This window comes from Pseudorasbora parva, chromosome 14, assembly GCF_024679245.1.
Source record: "Pseudorasbora parva isolate DD20220531a chromosome 14, ASM2467924v1, whole genome shotgun sequence".
In the NCBI taxonomy this organism is placed as follows: domain Eukaryota; kingdom Metazoa; phylum Chordata; class Actinopteri; order Cypriniformes; family Gobionidae; genus Pseudorasbora; species Pseudorasbora parva.
The window spans coordinates 24,260,759-24,288,097 of record NC_090185.1 but is presented as its reverse complement, the minus strand read 5'-3'; the positions used below and the strand labels follow the sequence as shown (position 1 = coordinate 24,288,097).

General features: G+C 40.1%; 1 protein-coding gene across 1 annotated transcript in view; it reads right to left on the bottom strand.

The window, feature by feature from the left end:
• Positions 1-27,035, bottom strand: part of cpamd8 (C3 and PZP like alpha-2-macroglobulin domain containing 8) — a 41,939-nt gene extending 14,904 nt beyond the window's left edge. The window contains exons 1-28 of the mRNA XM_067415981.1: positions 26,364-27,035; positions 21,748-21,899; positions 21,277-21,299; positions 20,162-20,327; positions 20,013-20,065; positions 19,589-19,606; positions 18,898-18,952; positions 18,607-18,720; positions 18,312-18,396; positions 18,125-18,233; positions 17,436-17,663; positions 17,167-17,337; positions 15,515-15,643; positions 15,233-15,428; positions 14,579-14,754; positions 14,316-14,465; positions 14,072-14,230; positions 13,837-13,979; positions 13,671-13,733; positions 12,335-12,566; positions 11,632-11,785; positions 7,140-7,279; positions 6,949-7,000; positions 6,531-6,829; positions 4,214-4,439; positions 3,934-4,110; positions 3,715-3,796; positions 162-318 (exon numbers count right to left, since the gene is read on the bottom strand). Coding sequence (XP_067272082.1) covers positions 162-318; positions 3,715-3,796; positions 3,934-4,110; positions 4,214-4,439; positions 6,531-6,829; positions 6,949-7,000; positions 7,140-7,279; positions 11,632-11,785; positions 12,335-12,566; positions 13,671-13,733; positions 13,837-13,979; positions 14,072-14,230; positions 14,316-14,465; positions 14,579-14,754; positions 15,233-15,428; positions 15,515-15,643; positions 17,167-17,337; positions 17,436-17,663; positions 18,125-18,233; positions 18,312-18,396; positions 18,607-18,720; positions 18,898-18,952; positions 19,589-19,606; positions 20,013-20,065; positions 20,162-20,327; positions 21,277-21,299; positions 21,748-21,899; positions 26,364-26,452 — 3,798 coding nt within the window. The 5' untranslated portion in view covers positions 26,453-27,035. The remainder of the gene's footprint in view (positions 1-161; positions 319-3,714; positions 3,797-3,933; positions 4,111-4,213; positions 4,440-6,530; positions 6,830-6,948; positions 7,001-7,139; positions 7,280-11,631; positions 11,786-12,334; positions 12,567-13,670; positions 13,734-13,836; positions 13,980-14,071; positions 14,231-14,315; positions 14,466-14,578; positions 14,755-15,232; positions 15,429-15,514; positions 15,644-17,166; positions 17,338-17,435; positions 17,664-18,124; positions 18,234-18,311; positions 18,397-18,606; positions 18,721-18,897; positions 18,953-19,588; positions 19,607-20,012; positions 20,066-20,161; positions 20,328-21,276; positions 21,300-21,747; positions 21,900-26,363) is intronic.
• Between the last annotated feature and the right edge of the window lie 304 nt (positions 27,036-27,339).

Here is a 27,339-nt window from a genome sequence, read left to right as displayed (position 1 = left end):
TTTGTTAAGGTAATTTCCAAAAGCGATAACCTTTTGCAAATTCCATGGGCCAGTGGGCCGAAGTCCATATGGACCTTTCCTAGTTCACCCATGTCACTCAAATTTCTGTGGTAGTCTAAATTTCTCAGAATCGAACAATAAGAAGTTCTCCATTTATGTACCTGCAGGTCTTTGTTGAGTATCCGGCCCATCGCTGGGAATGATCCTTCATCCTTTTGATGAGTGATCAGCCAGGATTTGGCTGAACGTAATTCTTCAGGATCAATGAAGATGAAGCCACGTGACTGAGCAAATGATTTCAGTACGAATGCAGTCAACCTGGAGGACCAAGAGGTAACAGATACAAACAATGATGCCTTATACTAGGAGTTCATTCAAGGCAACTTGTAGAGGGTTTAAAATCAGTCTCATAAGGTATGACAATTGACGTTAAAGCGTAAATTACTCACCCTGATGATGTTCCAAACCCATAAGATCTTCGTTCATCTTCACAACAAGATATTTAAAAAAAAATCTGAGATGTTTCTGAACCACCCATAGGCAGCAATATCATTGCAACGTTAAAGGCCCAGAAAGGTAGTACAGACATAGTAAAAATAGTCCATGTGACTCCAATGGTTTAGCCTTAATGTTATGAAGTGACGAGAATACTTTTTGTGCACAAAAATACTCCAAAATAAGGACTTCAACAATCTTCTCTTCCAGGTCTTTCTCATATGCCGTTCATGAGTAAACACAGTGTAACACTTCCAGGTTCTACATCAGAACGCTGGCCCATTATTGGCCGATGTCATTCACATAAGCACCACGACACATGCGTGTGATGCTAACGCAGCAAGCCAATAATGAGCTGGCATTCTGACATAGATCCTGGAAGTGCCACTGTAGTCATATGGACTATTTTTTTAATGTTGTTCTACATTTCTTGGCCTTAAAAGTTGCAATGACATTGCTGCCTATGGGTGGTTCAAAAACCTCTCGGATTTCATCAGAAATATCTTAATTTGGGTTCAGAAGATGGATGAATATCTTACGGGTTTGGAACGACATGAGGGTGAGTCATTAATGACTAATGATTTTCATTTTTGGGTCAACTAACCCTTTAAAGCAGAAAAACTGTCTTTGTCCAAAACTACTTTCTTTCTTGACCTGTCAAACTTACTCAAACGCTTATGTGCAAGTCAAGCTACACAGTTTCTAAATAGAGTGTGGATGTGAACAAAGTAGATTTTCTTGGAGAATGCCAAATTAAGTATGTTTCTGCATGCTGGAATACATAAATACATAAATTGAAGCATCGAGGATGAGCTTTCACAAATGTAAGAAAGAGCTAATGGAAATGCTGAGTGATTTTGCCTTGTAAATGTTTTCACCTCTGAGTCAACTGAAATAAGGCTCTACAAACATGTAAACCACTTGTTTTAACTCAACATGGCATGTCATGACAGCATTCCTGAAAGCATCCAGATGATGATGCAAGTGACTTCACTTAAAATAAAGGTTAATAAATAAACAATCAGTGAGTTTTTCCACAGCATGAGCTGTAGGGATGTCAAGACATACACCCAAACAACACTACAGAGTCCTTGCAGGCCTGGCCTTAAATGTTATGTTCCCCAAGAGAGGTCATAAGACTGGAGCATTGAGCCTTCTGGAATTTTTATAATGTTAAGTAATACTGTGTCTTTAACTGCCTGACCCAGGGGAAAGTTTCTAGAAAGTGTTTGTATGATATAAAGAGCAGCAAAGGAAAGGGGACATCCCTGATTCTTCTAGTTAGGCTTGCACAGGACATTCGATCAGAAGTTTGCAAGGTGCCTTTATCACAATGTTATCCTTGTAGGAAGTCACCTTACCTAATACTCTGGAATGCTCCGAAACCACTGCCAGGATTCTCAAGGCAAACAGGGCTCTTAAAATGATCCTGAAACATCTGTGTTGAACCACTCCAAGCATTCAATAACAAACTCGAGGTGAAGAGCTACTAACCCTTAAGCATATAAATTTTGAATGCGAAACCAAAATTTCAATAACAGATTTGACCTTCAATGTATTAAGCTGGGTTTTATTCCTATCCATGTCCATAGAAATTGTTGCTGGCCTCATCAGCCTGGATCTCTTTTCGCTTTCAGTATATCTGTATAGCCAGTATATTCAACATTTCTGCATAAGTGGTCTGCAGGACAAAGTCGATCAGGTTCTGGAGCAACCTTACAGTTTGGGGGATTACTGGGGGCTAATGGGACATGTAGAGTAGATTACTGCCGCATATGGCTCACATTGGATCCAGACATGCTGATGCCAGCGAATGATGCCAGAAGATGGGTTGCCAGGTCTGGTCCAAGGTCTAAACATCTTTCCTCCACTTTCGAAGGCATCCACACACATTATGAAACTCTGCTAAAGCTGAACGGGCATTTATAAATAAAAGTTTCCACTGTGTTCCAGAACATTAGCTGCTCTTTCCACTGAAGCAGATTAGGTTTGAAGGCCTTGGCATTACTAGGGCACCAAGGCGCTGATGGGGACATTAAATACTTGCTGCACCATTATGGCCAATCTTTTCATTAGGAACCACAATTTCCTGTCCTATCATTCAGCCCAAGCTGGGACATATTAGCCCAGCTCTGGAGCTGCTGTTCACCTGGCAATAAATGATCTGTGCTAATAGCTGAAACTGGACCAGAAACAAAAGCGGGGCTGTTTCGGACTAGTAAACAGTCTCGGACAAATGTACAATCTTTGACATTCCCATTGGATCACGTCCCAACCGCTTTAAAATGGAATCCCCCATTAAGTCAACTACTTAATGCAGAATTCTTAGTAGTGACAGGGTTTCTCAATTCATTTTTACTTTGCCTCAGTCGTCAACAAATTCGTTTTTCACCTGCATGGACATTTTCTCCACTTCCACGCGTTATATCAATGCATAATTTAATTTTCCAAAAACAGTTAAAACTGCTGTGGTTGCAAAGAGTATGGTGGGTAATTTACAAGATAAACATTAGCCTGTAGTCTAGTCAAGTAGATTTCTGGATGACTAGTTGACTAGCTAAAATGAGGAAACAGAAAAGAGGGGGTACAGACATCAGGCATGTATCCTACTCTTAGTGACTCCTATAGGCTAACTCATTTTTCCTGTAACTCAGGCTCCCGTGTGTCCGACAGTGAAGCAGGCGATATAGTGGGGGTAGGGGCTTTTGACCTCACAGAGGGCATAGTTAATGATGGCTGTTCTAGACCACGGGAAGAAATCCCCCATAACAACCAATAAATTTGTACTCCAGTGACTGGAGTCAGGGAGCTTATTAGTAGTTTGTTAATAAGGCTCCAGGGTACAGTCAGCTCGAAATTTTACAATCCATGGCTCTATTAAAAGTCAGACAACCATGCTTAAATGAATCACTTCAATTTTTGTGCTAAACAAATATATATCATGAGGACAATGCTTTTCTGTGTGTTTTTAAGGTACACAAACATCCTTTCAATCTGAGGTTTAACTTTCCATTAATCAGAGTGGCATGGTATGGCAATATATGAGGATATTTGTGAACAAAATGATTAAACATTCCATGTTCATGAAGTTCACCTTTCTCTTACTGGAGATGAGGGTTAAATAAAGGACATACTAGAACCAATGGCTTACGCTATTGTAATTAAAGCCAACTTCTTAGCAGACATGGCATGTACAGACTTCACACAGTAGAAGCTTACCACATGCTTCCGGAGGAATCTCTTTCCCCAAAGGCACTGTAGGAACCATCCTGCCTCTTGTATGTCAGTTGCCTCTGATAACCTGCCAGGTACATTAGAAGACCCAAGGCATTGTTTGCATTGCTTTTGCACAGACCTTCAATCACTTTTAAATAATTCTTCAGAAGATTAATAATCAAGACGACGCATTTAAGAACGAAGGCATGTTCTGTCTTGTACCTTGCAGTAGGTAGTCGGTGGCCTCTGCCTCCACCTCTGGGCTGAGCTGATGGGTTTTCTGAAGGTACTTGAGCACAAAGACGTTAGGAGCAAAGTGGATCATGTTCTGCTCCCCACAACCAAAGGGAAGTCTGAGGAGCTTGTCAAGGTTATTTAGGGTGGGCCCCATAACATCACCTAGGACACGAAAGATTGTCAGTAATTATACAAGCCATCTAACAAACTTGAAGGTTAAGTTTTGGTGTGTTCTGTTGGTTGGATACACTGAATTCATGCTCACCAATCATGGCGGCGGTGGCTCGCTCTGAGCCCGGCACCACGTTGTGTGGGACTCCTAGAGTGAAGGCCTCATTGTGGTTCTCATCTGCATCTTCTTTACGCCAGATCCTAAACTCACCTACAGAACCCCAGCCAGTGGAGAAACCAATATGCCGCACATGAGCAGGGAGTGGTCCGGCCCACTGCAGGATCAGGGACTCACTGGATGGTTCTAGGCCATGGCCAACCTATTACAAGACAGATTACGTAATCGTAAAACCAGACTATAGTTTTTAGCTATGGATTCACGATATATTGGCTACCATAACGGTATCTACCGGTTTATGCTCATTTTTTTATTTTATCGTTATTAAGCCTGATAAGAAAATTTGGCTGATATATTAAAGCCCACAAATAAAAGCTTATTTCCTTCAGCTGAGACACTTCAGATGCGCACTATTCACTATGATGTTTTTTTAATTGCTTAAAGGTCCCGTTCGTCACGATTCCATCTTTCAAACTTTAGTTAGTGTGTAATGTTGCTGTTAGAGCATAAATAATACCTGTAAAATTATAAAGCTCAAAGTTCAATGCCAAGCGAGATATTTTATTTAACAGAAGTTCCCTTTCAAAGCCTACAGCGAACGGCCGGTTTGGACTACACCCCTGCACTTCCTTGCTTGAATAACATCACTAGAACAGTTTGTTGACTAACCCTCCACCCACAAGAACACGCAAAATAGGGGGCGTGGTCTTGTTGCTCTCAGCGCTTGCATCTCCCCGTTATGGTAAGAGGCGGGACCTTTCCGGGCAAAGTACGCTAAGCTGCTGTCCAATGACAACACGGGAAGCGCTGGCCTAATCAGAACTCGTTACGTGTTTCTGAAGGAGGGACTTCATAGAACAAGGAAATCATCAGGCCGTTTTTAGGACAGAGGAAACAGCGCTGTACAGATAAGTTAATTGTGTGAAAAATACTGTTTTTTTACACGTGAAATATGAACTCATGTTATATTGCACACTGTAAACATAATCAAAGCTTTGAAAACACACGAAGAACGGAACCTTTAAAATATGATATTCAATTATATGGTATCACTTCAAAAAAGGAAAAGTACAATGTGTTCAATGCAAGCCTGTCATGTGGACTACATAAAATTATAACAATATTACATGGGACAGGGCTTTTAATAGTGAGACTTTTGTTTTTGTAATCAGGCTGTCAAAAAAATATATACAAATTTGGATTTATATTTATCAACCAATATATCGGCTTTCAAATATAAAGCATTTTGGGTGCCAGCTAGCCAACTAGCTTAACACAGAAAAACTGATATGCACTGTGCAGGTGTTCTGTCTTGCTTGTAGAGCTTGTGAAAAATAAAAATGTATATTTTTCAGAAACATCCTTACAAAACAATGAAGTGATCTGCGCATGACATGGTGGTGATTTGTATGCGTTCATCCAGAGGAAACAAAGTATGACTACACTTTAATTCAATAATAACATGGAAACCAATTAAGTTCTACTCAAAAAGCAGTTTGATGAACACTGCATTTAACAAGCTCAAGGAGCTCATAAAAAACACTTGCCAAGCCTTGGCAATAGCTACCCACATCACCTTAAGCCTACATAGAGCCAGTTTGGAATCTCCCGTAAACAGACTACCTTGGTATTGAAAATAATTTATCATTAAATATTACACCATCTAAAATGTAATATGATTTATGCTACAATAAAAAATAGGCCACAATATCAAAACAAATCTAGCCCCGGCTATTTGCAAGTATATGTACAAATGAAGCAGAGTAACTTCAGTGTCGGGTGTGAATCTTTTTGTGCCAGTGAGAGCTAGGCAGTGGTCATAAATCACATTGACAATGACATTGGCCAGTAGAATATGACCGCATTAGTATGCAGTGCTAGGGAGCCAAACAAACAAAGCAGAGCAACACTGCTAACATAACTACATTTTTCAGTGCTCTATTTCCAGTAGCGCAACAAAACTCCTCCAAGGTTTCACCATCATCTCATAAATCTACCAAATGAACAAGCCTCATAAAATGTACACATTATGTTCTAACAAAGTCAACTGTAAGTGCATAACGGTCCACCACTTTTTCTTACCAAAGCGAAAATTATTTAAGCATAACAATCGACATGATCAGAACATACCTGCTCAATTTGATCACAGTGACCCTCGTGGACATAAAAACATAAAATTTGTAATTCTGCTTATAACTTCCTATAATTTAGCCTGAAGTTACATCCTGAAATACCTATATGGTAGCAATTAAATCAAAAACTACAACTCCTAATGTTTTCAAGTCTAACTTACCTGCACCCCCCCTCCTCTCCAGCTGATCCAAAAGCTTCGGAATTCATCCCAGGATAGGATGCCTGGTGTTGGGGCGCTGGCTACAGGCTCTCCCATCTTACCCTGTGAGATCCAGGAACGCGAGTTTTGCCTCCCACCCAGCACAATCTCCACTATTTCGGTACTGTCATGTGCGCTTGGTGAGAGGGCAATGTGGGCGTCATTGTGGCTTTTGATGGACACTTGAACGTGTGCGACTTTAGCTGGCTTTTTCACGTATTGATACTCGTATTTGTTTGGTGTGGAGATGTGGATTCGTTCTGCGAAATGTGAGGGTAAAAATATTGGAGAATAAACTACCCATTTTTGAAGCTGGCAGCTAATACTATCAGTGTGAACATATTAAAGAAATAATAAAGAACAGGAAAGACTTGTTTACCGTTGGGACAGAAGAAGACACTGTAGGTGTACTCTCTAGGCAAACCTTCAGGCTATGGAAAAGCAAGAAGATAGGGATATTTAAGCATACGAAACTAAAAATCACATTCAAAAAGTACCAGAACAGTTATAAAATGCTCACTAAAACACCTGTTCACAACATATAGAGACAATGAGACTCGGGGTCCCCACCTCTACCAGCACGCTCCTGCGCACATAGTCCATGCCTGCGGGGCTTCTCCTGTCCTCCTGTTCCTCACCCACTTTGCCTGCTTTGCTGGACTGCAGCCCATCAGAGCAACAACTTGGCTCACTGTAGGCCACGGCACGAGCTGCCATGGAAACAAATATGGGAAATGAGGAAAATGCTTTATTTGCATTGTGGGTGCATATGAGGGGAAAAGTTGTTTGGCACAGTATACATGTGCAAATATATACAAGTGCACACATGGGAGACTTCTGGCAGCATGCTTTCTTCCTTTTTTTAACAAACCCGTAATGTCTTCCGAGACCCTGATGGCCTGGGGATAATAGGATACACACATGGCTTTGCAGCAGAATGGCTGCTTGCCAGCAAAGCCCCTTTGTATGTGTGTAGTGAGAAGGAAGGACTTGGAGCCAGGGGGACTAGGACATAGCCGTGGGGTGGTTTGGGGGCACTATGCCCTTATGTACTTTTCCTCATCAAGAACATAGCTGTTGTCCAGCACGGGTCATTACATAAGTCAATGACAAAAGTTTTGTTTGGCAACTGTGCTTTGCTAAGGCTGAAATGGCTCTACATTTAAGAAATGCGCAGGCTGAATCAAGCCAAAAAATCAATATGTGACAACGATTGATTAATATTCCCAAGAATGTTTGCAATGTCTTGTAATAATAAACTTTCTGTAAACTGCAGTGAGAATAAATACACAATTCTTGTCAAACATGTAGCAAACGCAAGATCTGTAAGCTACCGGTAAAAAGTGACCGAATTTTATTCTCATGATCCTAAAAGTCTTTTAGTCTAAGGGCTTCAACCCAAATTAAAGCTGCGAGCAGCGATGACGGGCCCAAGCCGGGGGCACCGCCACCCCGGTGGCATCAGCTTAACTGTGCACAGCAGGCAATAGGCATTTAATATGGGAAAAAATAAATAAAGGGACTATGTCAAAGTCATTTGAATTCACCTCATTAACTGCAGCAACTGGTGCTGCTATAACCAGGAACCACAACAGTCACATCTCTGAGATCAATTACATTTTATTCATTAATTTTATGTCAGATGATGTCAAATGTCAATTTCAAAATGAGTGCAGAATACTTTCCAAATGCTGATGTTGTATTATCCTTACACTTCTCTTTATGTGTTTTTGACCTACCGTAGCTTGTGATTGTTCACCAATTTTATGCAGCAAAAAGCATGCTTGTTTTTATTTCAATATGTGTGGCATTTGAATATTTTTTTAAAATAAAATAATAAAAAATAAAGCCAAATCACAGAAACTGCAAAAATTATTTTAATATCAGTGTCAGGTAAGAGGAATATGCCTGCATACATTTTATGGAAGTGTATTATAAACAGCCACTTTTAAATGTTTAAATGTAATTAAATTTAAAATAACGATATCAAAGTCATCTGAATATGCCATATTTACTGGTCAAAGTCGACCTCTCTAAAACATGCAGCATGTTTTTATACTGCTGAGAATGTGCACGACAGGCAATATGCATTTAAACAGGAGAATATTTGAAAATTGCTCTTATATGCCACATGTATCACAGCAGCTGGTACCCCTATGACCACAAGCCACACCTATTATGAAATTTAAATATAGATTTTTTTTTTTTATGTATTAGGATATAATGGGTCACTTTCAATTATGTGCAAATGTATATTTTGCAGCTCAAAATGTTGTAAGTTCAAAAGGCCAGTATTTAATTAAAGATATAGTATATTTTTTGTTTTTTTTTTAAACTTATTTTTCACACTAAAGTGATAGTTATTTGTGATATGAAGGTTTAAATTATGACAATCAAGAGACAAGGTGACACACACACACACACACACACACACACACACACACACACACACACACACACACACAAACAACCCAAACAGAGTGAAACTCAGAGAGGGAGAGGGAGGGGGGAGGGGAACGACAAACAGAGAGGCAGAGTCTAATTCCGAAAGAAACAAGATTTGAAAAAAAACAAAAAAATAATAATCTAAACAGTGGGAGAAAGTTTTTTTTTTCTTCACTGTCTGGAAACACTGTTTTGCAATAACAATAGTTTTATCTTCAAAACGGTGTTCTCAAGGACATATCCAACTTGGTTCATAACTAAGGCTACACTCCCACCTTCTTGTTATTCTCTATCATTTGCTCTCATTTTCGTCCACAAATAAAAGGCATTAATCTGCTTATTTTTAGGTTACACAAACTTCATTGTTTGAAAAGGAAACTCAAATGTGTTTTTTCTATTGTTACAAATTAACTGGTTCTATAATTTTATTGTAACCCAGAATAATATATGTTTTTATTCTTTAATGCTTGCCAAAGCACACAGCAATGAGCTAATCTTTTCACAATCAAAATGAAGCTGGCACCATCCCCCTACAAACACACACACACACACACACACACATACAGAGAGAGAGAGAGAGAGAGAGAGAGAGAGAGAGAGAGAGAGAGAGAGAGAGAGAGAGAGAGAGAGAGAGAGAGAGAGAGAGAGAGAGAGAGAGAGAGAGAGAGAGAGGCAAAGTGAGATTTAGATTAAACATGATTTTCAGCAAAACAATAATAGTAAAGTCACACACACACACACACACACACACACACACACACACACACACACTGTAGAAATCAGTGACACGTGTCCCCATGAGTCTGTGTGCATTCAGGTTGAAGTCCCCACCAGGCTAGAAAAAAGAACACACACACACACACACACACACACACACACACACACACACACACACACACACACACACACACACACACACACACACACACACACACACACACACACACAGTAGTAATGCTGAAGTATGCTGCAGGCAACTCTTATCAGTTAAGCCCATCCACCATCCCCCATCCACAACACACACACCCACCCACAAACACACACACATACACACACACTCATGTCTGGTTCACTATCTTTCTGGGGACTCATAGACGTAATGGTTTTTATGCTGTACAAACCATATATTCTGTCATCCTACACTGCTCCTGCCCCTAAACCTACCCATCACACAAAACTTTCCTCAAAAGAACTCATTCTGTCTGATTTATAAGCTTTTGTACCCATTGGGAAGTCCCCATGAGTCTGTGTGCATTCAGGTTTAAGTCCCCACCAGGCTAGAAAACCATTCACACACACACACACACACACAGGCAAGGTTTTTTGCTTGAAAACTTATACAATATTGCCCTCTACTGGTCATTTAAGGGAGAGTATAAGTGTTGAAAAAACAGGAAAAAAAAAAAACAGAAAAACAGCCAGTGTGATATATAGAATAACCAGCAGGTGGGAGTATAGCCTTATTTATGAACCAGGCACTTGTGTTCTTATTTTGTGTTTTTTAGGCTTTTGCTACGGGACCACCGTTTGAGATATCCAATAACCGTTCGCATTTTAGCATCTTCTGTATATTTACTTCATGTTGTCCGAGTTTGGAGGAGATTGAATGAATCGCTTTTGAGGAGAAGGTAAAAACTCAGAGCTCGCTTTGCCACTTCTTGTTATCTTCCAACCAAATTATCTGACTTCCTGTTGGTCAGAACTAATGACTGTAAATTAGAAAGTTGTCCGGCTCGAAATGTACAATATATATACCGAGTTTGGTGAATGTAGATAAAACTAACCCCCCCACTTTGGACAAAAGTGACATACTTCCTGCTGCCAGTTGGTGGCGCTATAACTTTGACTCACAAAAGTCATATCCATGTGATCGGCCTCTTACAACGAACACACAGCTGAAGTTTCATCAAAATGAATTAATGTATGCAAAAGTTATAACACACTTCCTGTTTCCCTTTTCTCGCCATAAATTCGTCTCTTCGCCACGGCCAAACCGTTTGAGATATCAAAAAGTCGCTCGCAATTTGGCATCCTCAGTGTCTTGACTTCATGCTGACCGAGTTTGGTGCTGATCGGGTGAATCGTCTAGGAGGAGTATCGCAAATTCCAGAGCATGCGTTTTCCGAACAACCCATAATAGCTCACTTCCTGTTGGGCTGACACATAACTTAGAGCACGAAAGTTGTTCGGCCCGATGAACTCTATATGTGTACCGAGTTTCATATATGTACGTGCAAGTGTGTTTGATTTATAGAGCCCGTTTTCAGACCCCACTTTAGGGGGCGCTGTCGAGCCCCCCTGCCACGCCCGGGTCCCAGCCTCAGCCCGGCCCTGATGGCCGCGCATTCTGATGCGTGTGCAAAGTTTCAAGAGTTTTCGAGCATGGGAAGGGCCCCCAAAATGCCCAAATAGTCGGGTTAAAATAATAATAATAATAATAATAATAATAATAATCCTTAGAAGAACAATAGGGCTCTGCGCCCTTTCAGGGCTTGGGCCCTAATAATATGAAGTCAGAAACGTGTCTTAACCTGTTTTAAAAAATCATCAAGTTGATTCTTGTGATCAGATCACATAGTGTTTCTGTAAAGTAGTTGGTTTACTTTAATGGACTAACCTGTGATGTTGGCAGATATCAGTTCAGAAAAGAGCAGAACTATAAAAGTGGGCGTGGCCTCCCCAGGCGCCACACACTTTTTCCGGGTAAGATGATGTTTGCCGGGGTGACCCACAAACTTGATCCCTTTGGGCACTGACACTTTCACATGGACCTACGGAGAATGAGCATAGGAACAAGTCATGGAGTTTCTCCATATTGCGCAAACACATGCTGCCCGCATTTTCAAAAATACGGCATGAACTCCCAAGGGCTCCTGAAGGATTCTAGAGAATTTTTTAGGTGCATTGCACATTTTCCATGCTGCCTAACTCATGGCCTCCCATCGTTCCTCAAGGATTCAACTCTAAACCCCTCAGCGCCAAAAACTGCTGCAAATCTTTTTTCTGCACATACCTCAAGTCAAAAATAAGCTGATACTAAATAATATTTGAAGCCACATGATATGAAGGCAGAAACCATGGTAGTGTATCAAAGTCATGAAATGGTTCTTGTCTGTGTTGCCATGATGCCAAAGTGTTGCTATTCAGTTGCTTAGATGTTCTTAGTGGTTGTTGTTTTGTAGCTGCTAGAGTGTTTTTGGTGGCTCCTTATTGGCCCTAATTCTCTATGATAACTTGTGTTTTTCTGTTATCTGTTATTATTGTCGAAAATATTGATCGGTTTTACCAAGATCTGTGTAAAAGCATATGCACACACACACCTCGGCACATGTAGGAAGGTAGTTATACACTGTCAGTGGGACTTTGGTTTGTTCACCACGGACAACACTGTACGGCAGGGTGAAGTCGATGAAGAAGGGCTTAAATGTACGCAGTTCAGCAGTCTGGGCCAGACTCAACCCCTTCTCCGCAGACAGACCAATAGCACTTGTCATCCATGTGGTGATGGAATCAGGGACATCCAAACGTAACTCGGCCTCCCCAGTAACACTGCTGTAAATAAAATGTACAATTAGCAAAAACTGTATGTGTATATACAAGTGTCCTGGGTACAACTAATCCATATGAATCAAGCAGTTTAGTCTACATTTTCTGAAGAGACTGGATCATTTTATATGATAAACAGATTGAATTTAGTCTTTTATTCACATATAAACATTGCAAGTTATAAACATACTCAACCATACTTGCTTGGCATGCGAGAACAAACCTCATTGGTTTTTGTTGACCCTCAAACGTGCATCGTAACACACAAGAATGAACCTCATTGATTCTTGTTGAAACTCAACAATGCAGCATGACCACGAAAATGGACCTCATTGGTTCTAGCTGCGTAACACAAGAATGAATCTCATTGGTTCTTGCTGCGTAACACAAGAATGAGCCTAATTGGTTCTCACACATCAAGCGAACATGCTTGAGCTACCATATCTGATGTGTGTGTTGATGAATTAATGTTAATATGCTGTAAAATCCTTAATTATATCTATTCATCATATAAGGTGATCATGTCTGTGGCAAGCAGTTGAGTACGAGGGACTGTGAGAACGGGACGTGATAGTGGGCACCAGCTGTGTGCCTTATTGGTCTCCTGTCTCACGGAGGAGCTCAGATGATAAAAGATGAGCGACGACAGTGAAGGATGAGAGAGGACCCAGCCTGGACTTTATGTTGTGTTTTGTTTACATTTTAGTATGTGTGTGCGTGGCAGTCGTCCGTGAGGAAGCTGCCGCTTTTACTTTCCGATTGTTTATTTATTTATTAAAGTTTGTTGAAGGTTTGCTGGTTGCCACCTCCTCCTTCCCATTAAAAAAGAACGGTGTTACTTTGATGCCATTCTGTCATGGTCCCTCGGCCTTGACTGCTTGCCACAGTGTCTCTTCAGAAAATTTGGACTAAACCGCTCAATTCACATGGATTAGCTTTATGATCTCATGAACTTTTAAAAGTGTAAAAGTGGTAGCTGTGTGGCTGTCAACAGGGACAGAAATCTCTCTGATTTAATTTACAGTATCTTCATTTGTGTTTTACTTAGTATGTTTCTCTTTATGTATCTAAAATAAAAAATTAGAGTTAACCAAAGTAATATTTTACAACCTTATGTTAAAGCAGTGCCATATCCATGTTTCTGGGAAGAATGTACGTCTGCGGTTCTCTGCCCTGAAAAACACACACTGACATAAGAAACAATTCTCTTACTGATCTTAGAGACAACTGAATGTGAGATTAACCTTATAATTTCAGACACTGTGAGCATGTGTACCGTGTCCCAGATCGGGAGTGCATTGCTGCCACCAGGGTGGAGGTGTGTGGTTGGAAAGCAGGCACAGCCTCGTCTGTGTACATCCCTCCACTCTGCCTGTGATTGAGACTCACCATATCCGTCATTACCACCAGCCCCGTCTCCTACAACACAGTTGTCCACACACATGGACATATTAGCATTTGATATCTGACATAAGGGTTTATATTTGGAGTGGAGAAAGCAATGCCCTCACCGTAAAAGCAAAACGGGCATCTTTAGTGATGTCCCAATGCCATGGAAACACAGAAGATCGTCGTCTTCGTGATGACAAGCCGGGCCACCAAAAATGTCCCTCATCTTTGGGTATCCCAAAGGCATCAGATACATCAAAGTCAGCCATTTCCTTGAACACCTGCAAACCAATAAACCCAGCAAACCCGGTTAAGACAACTTCAAAGCTATCCGTGGTATATTTGAAGGTTCAGATGAGGACTTACCTTCTCAGGTGTGAGCTGAAAGCCTGGTTTAAGAAGGTACATGCTTTTGTCCACAGAGGCTACACAAACACATGAGCCACTCTCTGCTTTGACCTTCAGACTGACCGGACTGCCGGGCATCGACTCATTTGTGGACAAAGACACAGAGACCTAAAGACAAGAAAGTCATATGGGTTCGGAACGATATGAGGGCGAGTGAATAATAAGATAACTTTTTTGGGTGAACTGTCCAGGAATAACAATTAATGATTGACTCAACCCACCTCATTTTCAAAGCGGGGCTGCACAGGAAGTTGCAGACTGTCACTAACACCCTCTCCATTTTCCCGAACATAGTAGACCAGTAGGCGACTGAGAGGAGCCATGGCAGGAGTCACATTGAAATGTAGAAACGACACACAGCTGTCTGTTTCCGCCTGAGAAGAGGACACACCAGAGTCTAGACAGACAGAGGACATAAAGATGGACAGAAAAAAATGGGAGCAAAAAAAGAGAGGAAGAATAGTGCCTTAAAGTAAGCTTCAAAACATTTTGTCAGGAAAAGAGCAACATAATTCTTAGTAAACAGAACAGAAAACAGAAAGAAATGGAAAGTAACAGTCCATTACAAAATTATTAAGAATTACTTGTTAAAAATTATGTCAAATCAAAAAGGTGAAATAAATATTTTAATCAAAAGCTGATTTCCACACACAAGTTGTGAAAATCATGCAAAAAAGTGGAAATATTAATTTATATAAAATTAATACATGTATAAATTATACATAGAATTTTTAGCTATGAAATTAGCTTTTAAAAGAACAACAAACATTTTTAGAAATGTAATTTTCATTAAAAGGATCTAAAGGAACCAAAAAGGCTCAGTCAAGTTAATAAATTCAACAAAGGCTTATTGCAATTATTGCAATAAAACTGACCTGAGTCTTGTGGTGGTTTGGCAGTGGAGTGAATGTTTGTGTCAAAGGTTATGGTAGCTCTCTTTTTACGTTGGGCCATGCTCTTGGTAGGCCTCTGACCCGACTGCACGATATTCCCTCGAGAGGCGATCTCATAGTGCAAGGTGAAGTTACAGGGACAGGTGGATTTCAAGGAGATGTCTGCTTCTTTTCCAATCTAGACACGATTAAAGGTGGTTTAAAGAAATAAAATATGTTTGAATATCTTAGCAATCACCACTAATCATACTGTCAATCTCTTACCACAAGAGGAGCACGGGGACTTTGGAGCTGGATGTGGCACTTGCTCGGAGAATACCAGCTACTGATGGACAGATAGTTGGGGAGATACTGGTCTCCTGCTGGCCTGCCATCAATGGCAGTCACTTTTGACTGCGATCAAAGAGAAGAGTAATTCAGTTTAGTGTGGCTCTTTGATATTCAGCTGAAAGACAGCTTTCTCACTAAATAAACCTTTATGGTCATTAAATCCAAGGTTTAGACCAAAACTCCTAGTGTGAAAGTGACATTAGAGGCATAAGCCAGATATCCACCGAAATTACACAGAACAATTTGTCCGAGGAACCTTCTTCCCCCAGATTTTTTGCTGTCTGTGTTTCAGTTGTGGTCTAAAGTACCGTGAATATTACGCAAATTAGTCTGGTGACGTAGGACTTTATACTTCCCACTGGATTTTGTTCTCCGCATATAAGCTTAAAAAGCCTGAACCTTGACGTCGGGCCAATATGTTGGAATTTTTAAACTACATTGTTGATTCTAATAGCAAACAACTCTTACTGCTTATACCACAACAGACTTTTAAAAATGGTGGTTGAAATAAAATGCTGTGTAAACTCAACCAATCAGCATGTTCAGTGGCCAAGTCCCACCTCTGAAATTCCTGATCTTTGAAAAAGTACCTAGTGAGCTGGCACTTTCTGAGGGGAAAATTTTCACCTGGAATTTCATTTAGACCAGGGGTGGGGAACGTTGATCCTGGAGGGCCACTCACTTGCAGAGTTTAGATCCAACCATGAAAAAAACACTCACCTGCCTGTAACTCTAGTAATCCTGAAGACCTTGATTAGTTTCATATGTGATTGATTAGGGTTGGAGCTAAACTCTGCAAGAGAGTGGTCCTTCTGGATCAACGTTCTCCACCCCTGATTTAGACCCTGGTCCCTGTGGTCGAAACACACCACCCTAAAGCTTGGAACAAACTCTGCAAGAACAAAGACATTTGTTCGTTTTCTCGAGGTGGCAAGAATAAGAACAAAGTTCGTTCAGGCAGTACATTCGATACTTCATGAGAAAAGCAGGTGCCGATCATCTGCGTTTCTCCACATTAACCACGCCCGCTTTAAATCTCTGACCAATCACTCTGACCAACAGTCCTCGGACACCCGCAAGAAAAAAGTTCTGCTCAGGCGATGTGTCGAGAACAAGCTGCGAGAACTCCCAAACCAGGAGAGCGAGAACTTTTTCTCTGTTCTTGCGGATATGTTGCAGCCTTTAAGTTCCTGGTTCCTGAGGTGGAAATGCAGCTTGGCAATTGAGCAATCTGGAAGTCAAGTGCCTTGCTAAACAATGGTTCTAGTCATGCACTGGGTTTGAACCTACAACTTTTCTGGGTTAGTACCATCATAACCCCTTAATCACTAGGTCAGGAGTAGCCAACCCTGCTCCTGGAGCGCTAACATCCTGCTGAGTTTAGCTCCAGATGTAATCATATACACCTACATTAGCTATTAAAGGTGTTCAAGGTTACTCGACAGTCACAGGCTGTGACAGGTCTGCTGGAGCAGGGTTGGTACCGAAGTCTGCAGCAAGGTAGCTCATCAGGTGGCTACCCCTGCACTAGGTTAACCCACCCCTTGAAGAAGCTTCCACTACATCTCCAAATCCCTCCCACTGACCTCCAGCCAGACGTACTGGGCAGCCGTTGGGATGGAGGGGATCTCGAAAGTGGCTTTGCCATTGCGTGAGACTAGTTCGCTGGTGTAGACATTGTCCTTCGGGGTGAGTTCAGCCTTAACCCGCACTTGCACTCCTTCGGCTGGGCTTCCATCCGGATAGGTCACCTCAATCTAGGGTCAGTGGTGAAAAATGATCATTCCAAATTAGGATTGATTAGTAAAAAGGACACATAATCTGCTTTCCAACAGAACACTGATCCACCACTCACCATCCCCTTGTAGGGCAGACCAGGTTTGAACTGCTTTCGAGTATCTTTGGAGTACTTGATGTCAATGAGCTGCTTGTGGACTGGCGTTGAATCGTCAAACATGGTCTGCCGCCCACCGTCCACACTGCTCACTGTCACCCACATGTTCACTGCACCTCGGAAATGATCTGTAACTTCTAAGGGCATCATGTCTTTCACGCAGAGGCTAAAAGTGGCTGAGCCTTTGATCTATGTAGAAGAAAAGAAACTTGTTACAGAAAGTTGCTACTTTTGGTCTTTTGGACTCAGTTGAAAAGACTAGCTTGAAAAAGTTAGTTAATGCTGGTTAGGTACTGGTCTACCTAGCCCTATCCCAACTGATGCTTTGGGTTTAGACTCGCAGTCTTGTCTATTAGGTCCACAAGAGTGAAATCTGTCCCAAGGAGTCTCTATAGAGTACGCCTTTGCAGAAAACATACACGAGCAATGTGCAATTTTGCTGAGCTTGCACTGGTTTGGACTTCATAGTGGACAACTACTCTAAAGTCCTATGTTAAGTGTCAACTTGCATTTGGGACAAGGCCCTGGTAGACCAGTGCAGCTATGCTAGCAAAACTTTGCTGTTGATGGTGGTCAACCAAATAAGTTTTACTATTTGGGCAAGTTAAGGATGCTGGTCTTTTCATCAGGGAAATATTTTATGCACTCACCTCCATTGATTTCACCACCGGGTGGCCAACTTCATGTCTGTAGTAACCTATTCCATTAACCGTCATATTAACAGTTAATTTGCCTGACACTGGCTTACCAAAGGTGTACCTGGAAGAAGGCAGGGTGATTGAGATATTGAAAGCCATGGCAAAATTACTTGTTTAAGATGCAGATTCTTCCTCTTACCTTGCCTTAACTGTGACCTGTTCACATGAATTGAGGTCTCGAATGTAGGAAGGAGGTTCAATGATGAGCTCAAACTTGGGCATGACTGTTCAAGAGGAAGAAAGACCAAAATCAATTAATCTCTGTCCATTTTATTTAGACTGAAATAGCTAAATAATATCATTTTTTGAATTCATGGTTTATAGAATGTAATTGATTTTTCATCTTTTAGAGCCTATAATGTTGTGTTACGTGTAGCATGTTGTTACAATAATCTAAATCAGTTCTTATAAAAGGATCAATCAACACTGCTTACCATACTTTTGCACTTCAAACGACTTGTTGTACGTGTGGCCTTGCATTTCCACGAAAACTAACCATTCCCCGAAAACCGGTTGGTCTGCTAATGGAAAGCTCATATTGACAATTCCTAATAGTGACATGAAAATATCAGCGTTATAAATATATCATAACCATCAAATCTTATTATATATCATTGTGACTGTCAAACACTACAGTTGTACAGTGTGATGCAATGATTCCAACATGATTACAAAATACAAAATCCTGATTACAGCCATAGGAACAAGACAGTAAGAGTTCTTACCACAACAAACAGACTTCAGATCTTTCCAATGGACTATGCGGGATCCTCTGGGGTCCTTGGTAAACAAAGTGATAATCTTAAACAGTATGTGGTAAAAATAGTCACATTCTTACTTTTTTGCTTGGCCTAAATCTAGAGGCCGCTTTGCACTCGTAAAAAGGCAGCAAAGAATCAAGCTTACGAAAACATGTTTCAAATCCAATGATGCTTTTAAACAAACTGACCTTGCCCTGACTCAAAGGGCCAACACTCCAGGTGCCCGTCAATCAAGACAAAACTACACACACCCTAACTGACACTTCCTCCAGCGAGAGCCAGAGGCCGACGGTGCCAAACTAACATAAACATGAAACATCGTATACATAGCAAACATTTTTTCTGCTCCCCCTTTGGCCATTTGCACAGCTTTCAGAAGAATTTTCTGGAACTGAGCAACAGTGTTTGCCCCAGAGACGCTTCAAAGACCAAGCAGCATGTGGGGAAAAGATGGAAGCTAAGCGCAGAGCAGTGGGGGGCAATGCCCCGGGAAGACTCGCTCCCTTTTATCTCCCTAGTCGCCCACAAGCGTCTGCTCCAGGGTCGAACCCAACACCAGCGACCAGTTGTCAAGCTCTATAGCTGTGCAACATGGACCCTGCTGGGAAAGAAACAAACCAACCACAGCAGTGTCCACCCCACGGCCTCCACTCACCACTATGTAAGCGTCAATCTGTAAAATAAAAACAAGTAAGTGATTAGAGGGATGAAGATGACACATGTATAGCTACATTTTACTTAGCAACATCAAGATTTCAATCAATCCTGCATCTGAGAGAAGATTTGCCAGTGGCCACACTTTAGCAGGCCATTTTTTTTTTAAAGATGCTGTCCACACACTATAGCTGGAGTCGCTTTTGGAAAAAAGCTTGATTTCAAGTTGGCTCAGGTGAATCTGTTTCTGTAATTTGCGTGTTTTTCGTGTATGCGTGACATACTGCTAAGCAACCTTTTGCCCATTTCTAGACATGTTAGCAGGATTAGCTTTAAGCGATAAATTAATGTTGCTAGTGCTTAATAGGACAATGCTAATCTACAAACATAATTAAGCATTTTAGCGTGTCATTTCAGGACTTTACCTTTTCACTGGTTGGCCTTAGGTTTGGCGTGACGGCATATACATTTATAAGAACTAGAGGGGAGAGAAAGACACATTGAGACATTTAGCATTACAAACACAGTTAAGTTTCATAAGTAACCCATTCGTGTTAGGTGAATGGAGAGAGACCTTTCTGCTGGGGCTTATAAACTGGTTTGTCGGTCTGGATGAAAAGAGTTGAGCCTTTGCTGTCCACCGTCACAGTGGTGTGGTTGTGGAAGATGTAGCCACCCTCATTGAGCTGACGGTTCCCCCAAACCTTTAGATGTGCCTGGCCTCTGAGATCTGATGGCACCTGGGAACATTGTGGTTATTAGGCATAAATGTCAAACAAACCTTTCAGCTGTGCTGCCATTCTGGACCACCAAAAAATAGGATTCAGGAAAAAAAAAGTTTAACACTTCACCAATAAAATGTTTTGCTTATGGTTTAACTGAATAATTAAAGGTCAGCAGTAAGTACATTGGTCAATAAAGTGAGATTAAATGCATAAGATATTTTGTTTTATTTAACATATTTAATTATTGGAGGTTTGCATATTATTCTTATTTTACATTTTACTGATTTTATTCATTTTGAGGAATACTGATTCTTTTTTTGTTAGTGAGATGAGTAAATGTATGCTCACATTTAGTCAAGAACTACAATAACCATCATGTTCACACAATTTGCACTTACGATTTTTCTCATAACTAGGACAAGAGAGCTGTCAGTCAATAAATGGGAAAACAAAGTAACTTGCGTTAACAGATATTATATTATTAATTTTAGAAGTAATGTTATTAGTTACTTTACTGCAAAAAAATAATTTTCTTATTTAGTATTTTTTTCTTGTTTCCAGTCCAAATATCTAAAAATTCTTAAATCAAGATGCCTTTAGTAAAATGACAAGATATGTTTTCCTGTTTTCTGTAAAATAAAATCCAAATGAAGTGATGAGTTTTTGCATGAAACAAGCAAAATTATCTGCCAATGGGGTGAGAAAAATAATCTTATGTTTGAAATCTTCTTTCTTGTATTTATTATTTTTTAGATTATTTTTTTCCATCAAAAAGAAGATAAAATATCTTATCTCATCTAGTAGAATAATCTTGGTTTAAGAATTTGTAGATATTTGAACTGGAAACAAGTAAAAAATACTAAGTAAGAAAAGCATTTTTGCAGTGTTGAAAAGTTACTTGTCCTCAACACTGTTTATTAATGCTCACACTAAGGAGAACTGGCTGATGATGTGATTGGCTCACCTTTATTTTGATTGTGGCTTTATCTGAAATGAGAAGGAAAAAAAAAAGTAATTACATGTAAAGAGAAAACTGCACAAGCACCAGGATTCCTGAATTAAAACATTAACTTTTTGAGATAAAAGGGTCTTTACTGATCAAAGCCTTCATTAAATCTATCATGTTCATTCATGTAGAATGTGTGCCATATTTAATTGGTCACAAATGAAAAAGAGACTTGCGTTATTAATGTGTAACACACAAACGAAGGGAATTCACCTTTGGTGGGCCAAGATATTGCAAAAGAAGCTCTTGGTATGTGGTTTTTTTTTTTTTTTTTTTTTGACACCATACCTCTTTAGCTATTTGTAGTGAAAACTATACTTTAGTTATCAAAATTTAAATGACATATTTAAGAGGAGCTCCTGGCACCGCAGACATTACTTTTAGATGATGACTTGACCAATGAAGTAAATTCCCCTACGTAACACTCACCTCGTACAGTGCCATGGCTATGTGCCACAATCTCGCCCTTGACGCTGAGCTGCAGTTGCACTTTTGTGTCCTCTACGGCATTGAAGATGGTCACGCTCACGGCCTCTTCCACACCGGCACGGAACACCGATGGCGCGGCAATCAGGTAACCCCTGTGAATCAAAGGACGGGGAGTACAGAGCACTGGCTGTGTGTGTTTACATCACAAGACCCCAGGTAGCAATTATCATAACACTTTGTTTTGTCTAGAACGTACTTCTAAATCTCACATCATAGGGCACATAAATCAAACAAACAAGCACCTTTCCTGCCGAACCTCACCCCTTGGGAAAGCAAAACAAATATCATGTTAAAACACAAACTGGCAAGTGTTTTGAGATTCTTTGTTGGCCAAGTTGGGTGTTATGAGAATGAGGGAGCCTTATGTTTGATCTCGAAATAACACATTTCTGACCGTAATGTGAATATTCGTCACCAGGGCTGATCATTAGGGTCATCAACTACTCAATTTAGTCTACCAAATGTTTCTCAATTTGCCAAATAGGTTAAAATTACAATAAGAAGTCCACCGCAATGCGACAGCAAGGGTCTCCAAAGGAAACTTGCAGGACCCTGACCTGGGCTGTATCGGAAATCGACCCCTGTTTGTGGGATAAACATTTGTAGTGGTGTCTGAAACCAAAGTTAACATTATTGAGTACACTTATTTAATCCCATAGAGCACTGCAATAGCAAATGTACAAACAATGTACAGTACACTTAGCGGCTAGAGAATGGATTCTTCCAGTTAAAGTCACTTCAGCGTTTCTTCCCTCAGTTTTTAGTTTTATTAAGTTACTATTTGAGCTTAACAAGTGAGCACTGCATTTATTACTATTAAACAGAAAGCTATTTTACACACTCATGTGGTACACACTGTGCAAAATTGTACGGCAAAATAGTACGGACGGGTGAATTTTTAAAACTTGCAGAAAAAAACATTTACCCGCGGCAACAACTTAAAAGTAGGACCTGGCAACACTGGTTGTCAGAGAGTCTGTTTCTTAGGCCGTGTCCCGCCCCTCCTCCACTGTGATTGGATGGCTGGGTTTAAAGTTAGTTGTGTTGAGCGCTGTGTTTTAATCAAAGTTGAACATCCTTCAACTCTCGGCAACCAATAAAAAACACTGAGCGCTCAGCGCTTGAGTGTGAAATAGATGCCCAGTGCCTTGTTATGCTCATACCGTTTTAAAAATGCAACGCTCTCATTGAAAAAAAAACCTTTGGTGGACACACTCTGGGAGACGCACACACATGATGCCGCTGCTTATAAAGCTCGCAAGAACTGAATGAAGTGCTTTTTGTCAACTAATTGGGCTTGAACGGTTAAATACATATACCTATGTGTCAAAGTGACCAGGTCTTTGCAAGTAAACACGGTAATTTATGTCTTAAGTGAATGTAAACAGTTGAGAAAGAAAATGCAGTATATTGGATCCGTGCAGTCACTCTTAAAGGGGTGGTAAAATACTATTTCACTTTTTTAACTTTAGCTAGTGTGTAGTGTTGCTGTTTGAGCATGAACAACACCTGCAAAGTTACAACGTTCAAAGTTTAAAGCAAAGGGAGATATTTGCGTTTAAAGAAATCAATTTCTAAGGACTATAGCAAACGACCGGTCGGGAACTACAGACATTCCTCCAAGGTTGCTGACATCACCAGCCTCAAAATTTACATACATTTGTTGTGGTATAATTAGTTGGCTGGAGTGTTGTTGCCGCAATACCGACGAAACGCTGTTATTTTCATCCGGATTGCAGGTTCACTTTTTTCAACCTTCCTAGGTACAGGGGAGGTAGGCATCAATGGTTACATTTTATTTTAACTCGGTCCCTCATAATTATTACCCAAATCTCACTCTGTGCTGCACATTTTTACGGAGGAAAGCTTCCGCAATCCGCATTCATCACAAGTTCAATGCAGGATTTGCACAACGGCTTGTCCTGAAAGATGGAGCAGTTTCAAATTTAAAAACGGCCCACAACCTGTAAGTATGATTTATTTTTCGTCAATGTGTTTTCCTGTAATAGTTTGTATTGTTAATTGTACGTTGTAGTAAGGAAGTAGACAAATGACAATGTGTTTGGCTCTGCAAACCAGTTTGTTAAATGCTCATTCATACTTAACATTATCTGACAAACACCTAACGTTACAAGCTTTTTAAAATCTCAACAGCGAACTTGAAATTATTCTTTGATTAGAGCTTTTATGTATTGTTTATCTACAGGCATGCTAAACATGGTTCTGTGTTTGATTTGGCTACTATAGTAAAGCCAAAGTTTTGGGTAAATATTTCTTGCAACAGATATTTGGCTATAATCGTTTTAAAGATATCGAACAATGTGCACTAGGCGGTTAGCAAATCACAACACACTGGGCCAGCTAACCAATCTGAGCCCACTGCGTATTTTTGAGTGACTGGCTTCATAGAACCCAGAAACAATCAGACCGTTTTTATAAGGAGGGACAGAGCAGTGTAGAATAAAGGTGTATTTTTTTTTTTTAAACGAAGCATTCGAAAGAATGTGTTTTACCACCCCTTTAAAGCAACTGTCCAAATGAACCGCTGTCATTATTAATGCTAATCAAACAACAACAAAAAAAGAGAAAATCTCTCACTGCTCTTGACTGAATCACTTTTGTAACTTTAATAGGAAGCACACTAAAGAAAATTCAGTGCTTTTATACGTTTGATTACTATATACATTTATGTAGTTTTTCAGGTCCATTTTATTTGTTTTGATCTATTTTGCTCTTTTTTTATCATGGTTTTACTTTAGTAAGCTTGAGTTTTTTTTACTTTTTTCTTTGAAAATGGTGATTTATGAAATTTCAATATCAAATTTTTGATATCATAAAAACATTACTATATGGTATTATATATCTTTATTGTGAAATAAAATTACGTACCCACCCCTGATTCTTGCCTCTGAAAGCAGTAATAGAGTTATTTCCAGACACATTTTGTTTTCAATCTCTGCAATGATCATTAGACCATTTCTTTCCATGTTTGGTGTGTTCTCTTAGAAGGAAAAATTCACAGGGCTGGACAAACCCAATTTTGGGGGTCAATGTAATACAATCTAATAGGGCTTTCTCAAAGGTTAGGGCAATATTATTATACAATTAAGTGACATTAACCTAATTCTTCAGGTGTTTTCCGCCTCTTCGGAATCCAAGTTGTCTAGACAACTGCAAAAATCCAGTTACAATTATGGTTCCAGTGACCTTAAACGATGAGAAACATTTGGAAGGTGACTCTCTGACCCATTACATGCCCAAATAAACCCGGGAAACTCAGTGTCCTTGAGTTTAATAGCCTGCCTGAGTGTGAGATATCAGGTGATTGGCATTACGGTTCAGCAAGGCCAGAGGCAATTTAAGTCTCAAGGCATGAGAAAATCCCTTCCAAGGCATCTATGCGGAATTGACTGCATTTGATCCTCACCTTCCTATCTTACAATGGTCTCGTGTGTGCGGTGGGCATAGAAATATTCAGTGTTTACATGATAGCACTCTCTTGTTGAAGGAAAGAACAGCCACAGGCTGACTCAAGAGAATGTAGCTCTTTGTCAAAGAGGTCAAGCTGGTTATTGACCTCTTTCTCTGGTGTTCGAAATACTTGGCACGACCATGTGTAACAGGTACGGACACTGGCACTGAGCTCTACCCAACTCTGGTATGAAGGATGAAGAAGTTTGCGGACTTCTGTAGTTTCTGGGTCAATTAACACGACAACATTCTCGTCAAGCAAACGTTTGACATTAGGTTTAGGGTTAGAATTATGCTTGGGGCTTGAGAATATATATAGGGGTTGTTACAGACATCTGGTTCCAGGACCAATAAGAATGAACCAACTTGGCAAAATCAGCGTAACATCATCAGCATTATCAGTAAACCCAAGAACCATACAGTAAAAATGTGTCCTGATAAGAAAAGGCCTTGGTAAAGTGAAGTGGGTTCTGAAAGTTGAAAGAATCTGAGTAGAATAATGGTCTGATGTAAAAATCATTACAACATAGCAACATTGAAGCCGAGTAGCTTCTTGATCAAAACATCAGTTACTGTTACAACAAAACTCAGTTAGGCTTTATTTTAGAGTGTCATTATTACAGTGTAATAAAATATTTAAGTACTCAGTAATATTAATTAACATATATTTACTATAGGGTTTTAGTTGAGTGTTAATTGCATGTAATTATACATAATTTACTGTTATTACTATTGTAAGTACATGTAACGTGTAACGGACACTAAAATAAAGTGTTAGCCAATAAAGCTTCCTTGAAGAGGATCCCATGTTAGTTTACACAGTGTGTGTTACAGTATTACCACTACATAGGCTACAGTGACTATGCTATTTTGATAACAACTATGCTTACCGTGAACATTTTTGTAACGGATTACATGTAATTTGTTACGTCCACACACATTAAACAGCTGTGCTGCTGAGTTTATTTTTGGTTGATGCACAAACATTTCTGGCTGAACCTGACTGAAGTCTAATCAAAATATGCATGCTTGAAATGAAAAAGCGGGTTATAGCATGCGTTAAACAGCATTACAAACATACTTACTGTCTTTCTTGTGAATGAACTCCACTCATAACACACATGAACACAGTCCACAGAGTCCAGGAGTTGTGGTGCACATGCAACACTCTCATTTTGTCCCTCGTTTGTTTTGTAATGCGTCTCCCCTGCGTATATTCCACAAATATATAATTACTATTTCGAGTGCAAACTGAAGTATCCACGAGGGGAACGCACTAGTCTCCGGTGCAGCGCGTGCTACAGTTTTTATCCCAATTCCCAATGTCGTGTCCGGCAACTGATTTTTGAACTCCTCTCCACGCGTAAAGACAATCCCTCTTGGCGTGCCTTATTTATCCGCCTTAGTTCGGATTGCTCATATTTCAGCATTAAAACTTATCTCCATCCACCCCACCCCTTGAGTAGAGCGGTATTTAATGCACATCAGAGCCATTGAGCTGAGCTCCACAGCCCAATGTAACCAGGGCAGTCTGCTTTTGCCCCTTTGAACTCTCCAGGCTTTTGTCTCATTCAGTGGTGTGTCAGAACAAGTCTAACAGAGCCCCTCTGAGCTAGTAGAGACAAGACTGCACTGTGCCTACAACGCAGATTGGAAGCTTTACAGGTCCGATTGAATGAGATTGAATGATTTAATGCATGTGCAATATAACTATAAAAAAATATATTATTTAACTGAGGCGTTTCTTAAATATTATTTATGTACATAAAAAAGTTAGTAGTCAAAATGTAAAACTTTAACCTGACGTGAATTCATGCACAATTTAGGTGCAAAAATATAGGACATTGGCACCCCCTAGTGGCGCTTTAGCACTACACATTTAAATTGAGCATTTGTATTGTAAAATTATACCGGTTTATGTTGTGTTTGTGTTTATACCGGTTAAAAGTGAATCGATTAAAACTGTTATAGCGTAAACAAACATTACATTGCTTTATCATGGAGAATAAATATATAGGCTATTGTTTAAATTGAAGCAGTTATTTTTATCGCAGTTACTTA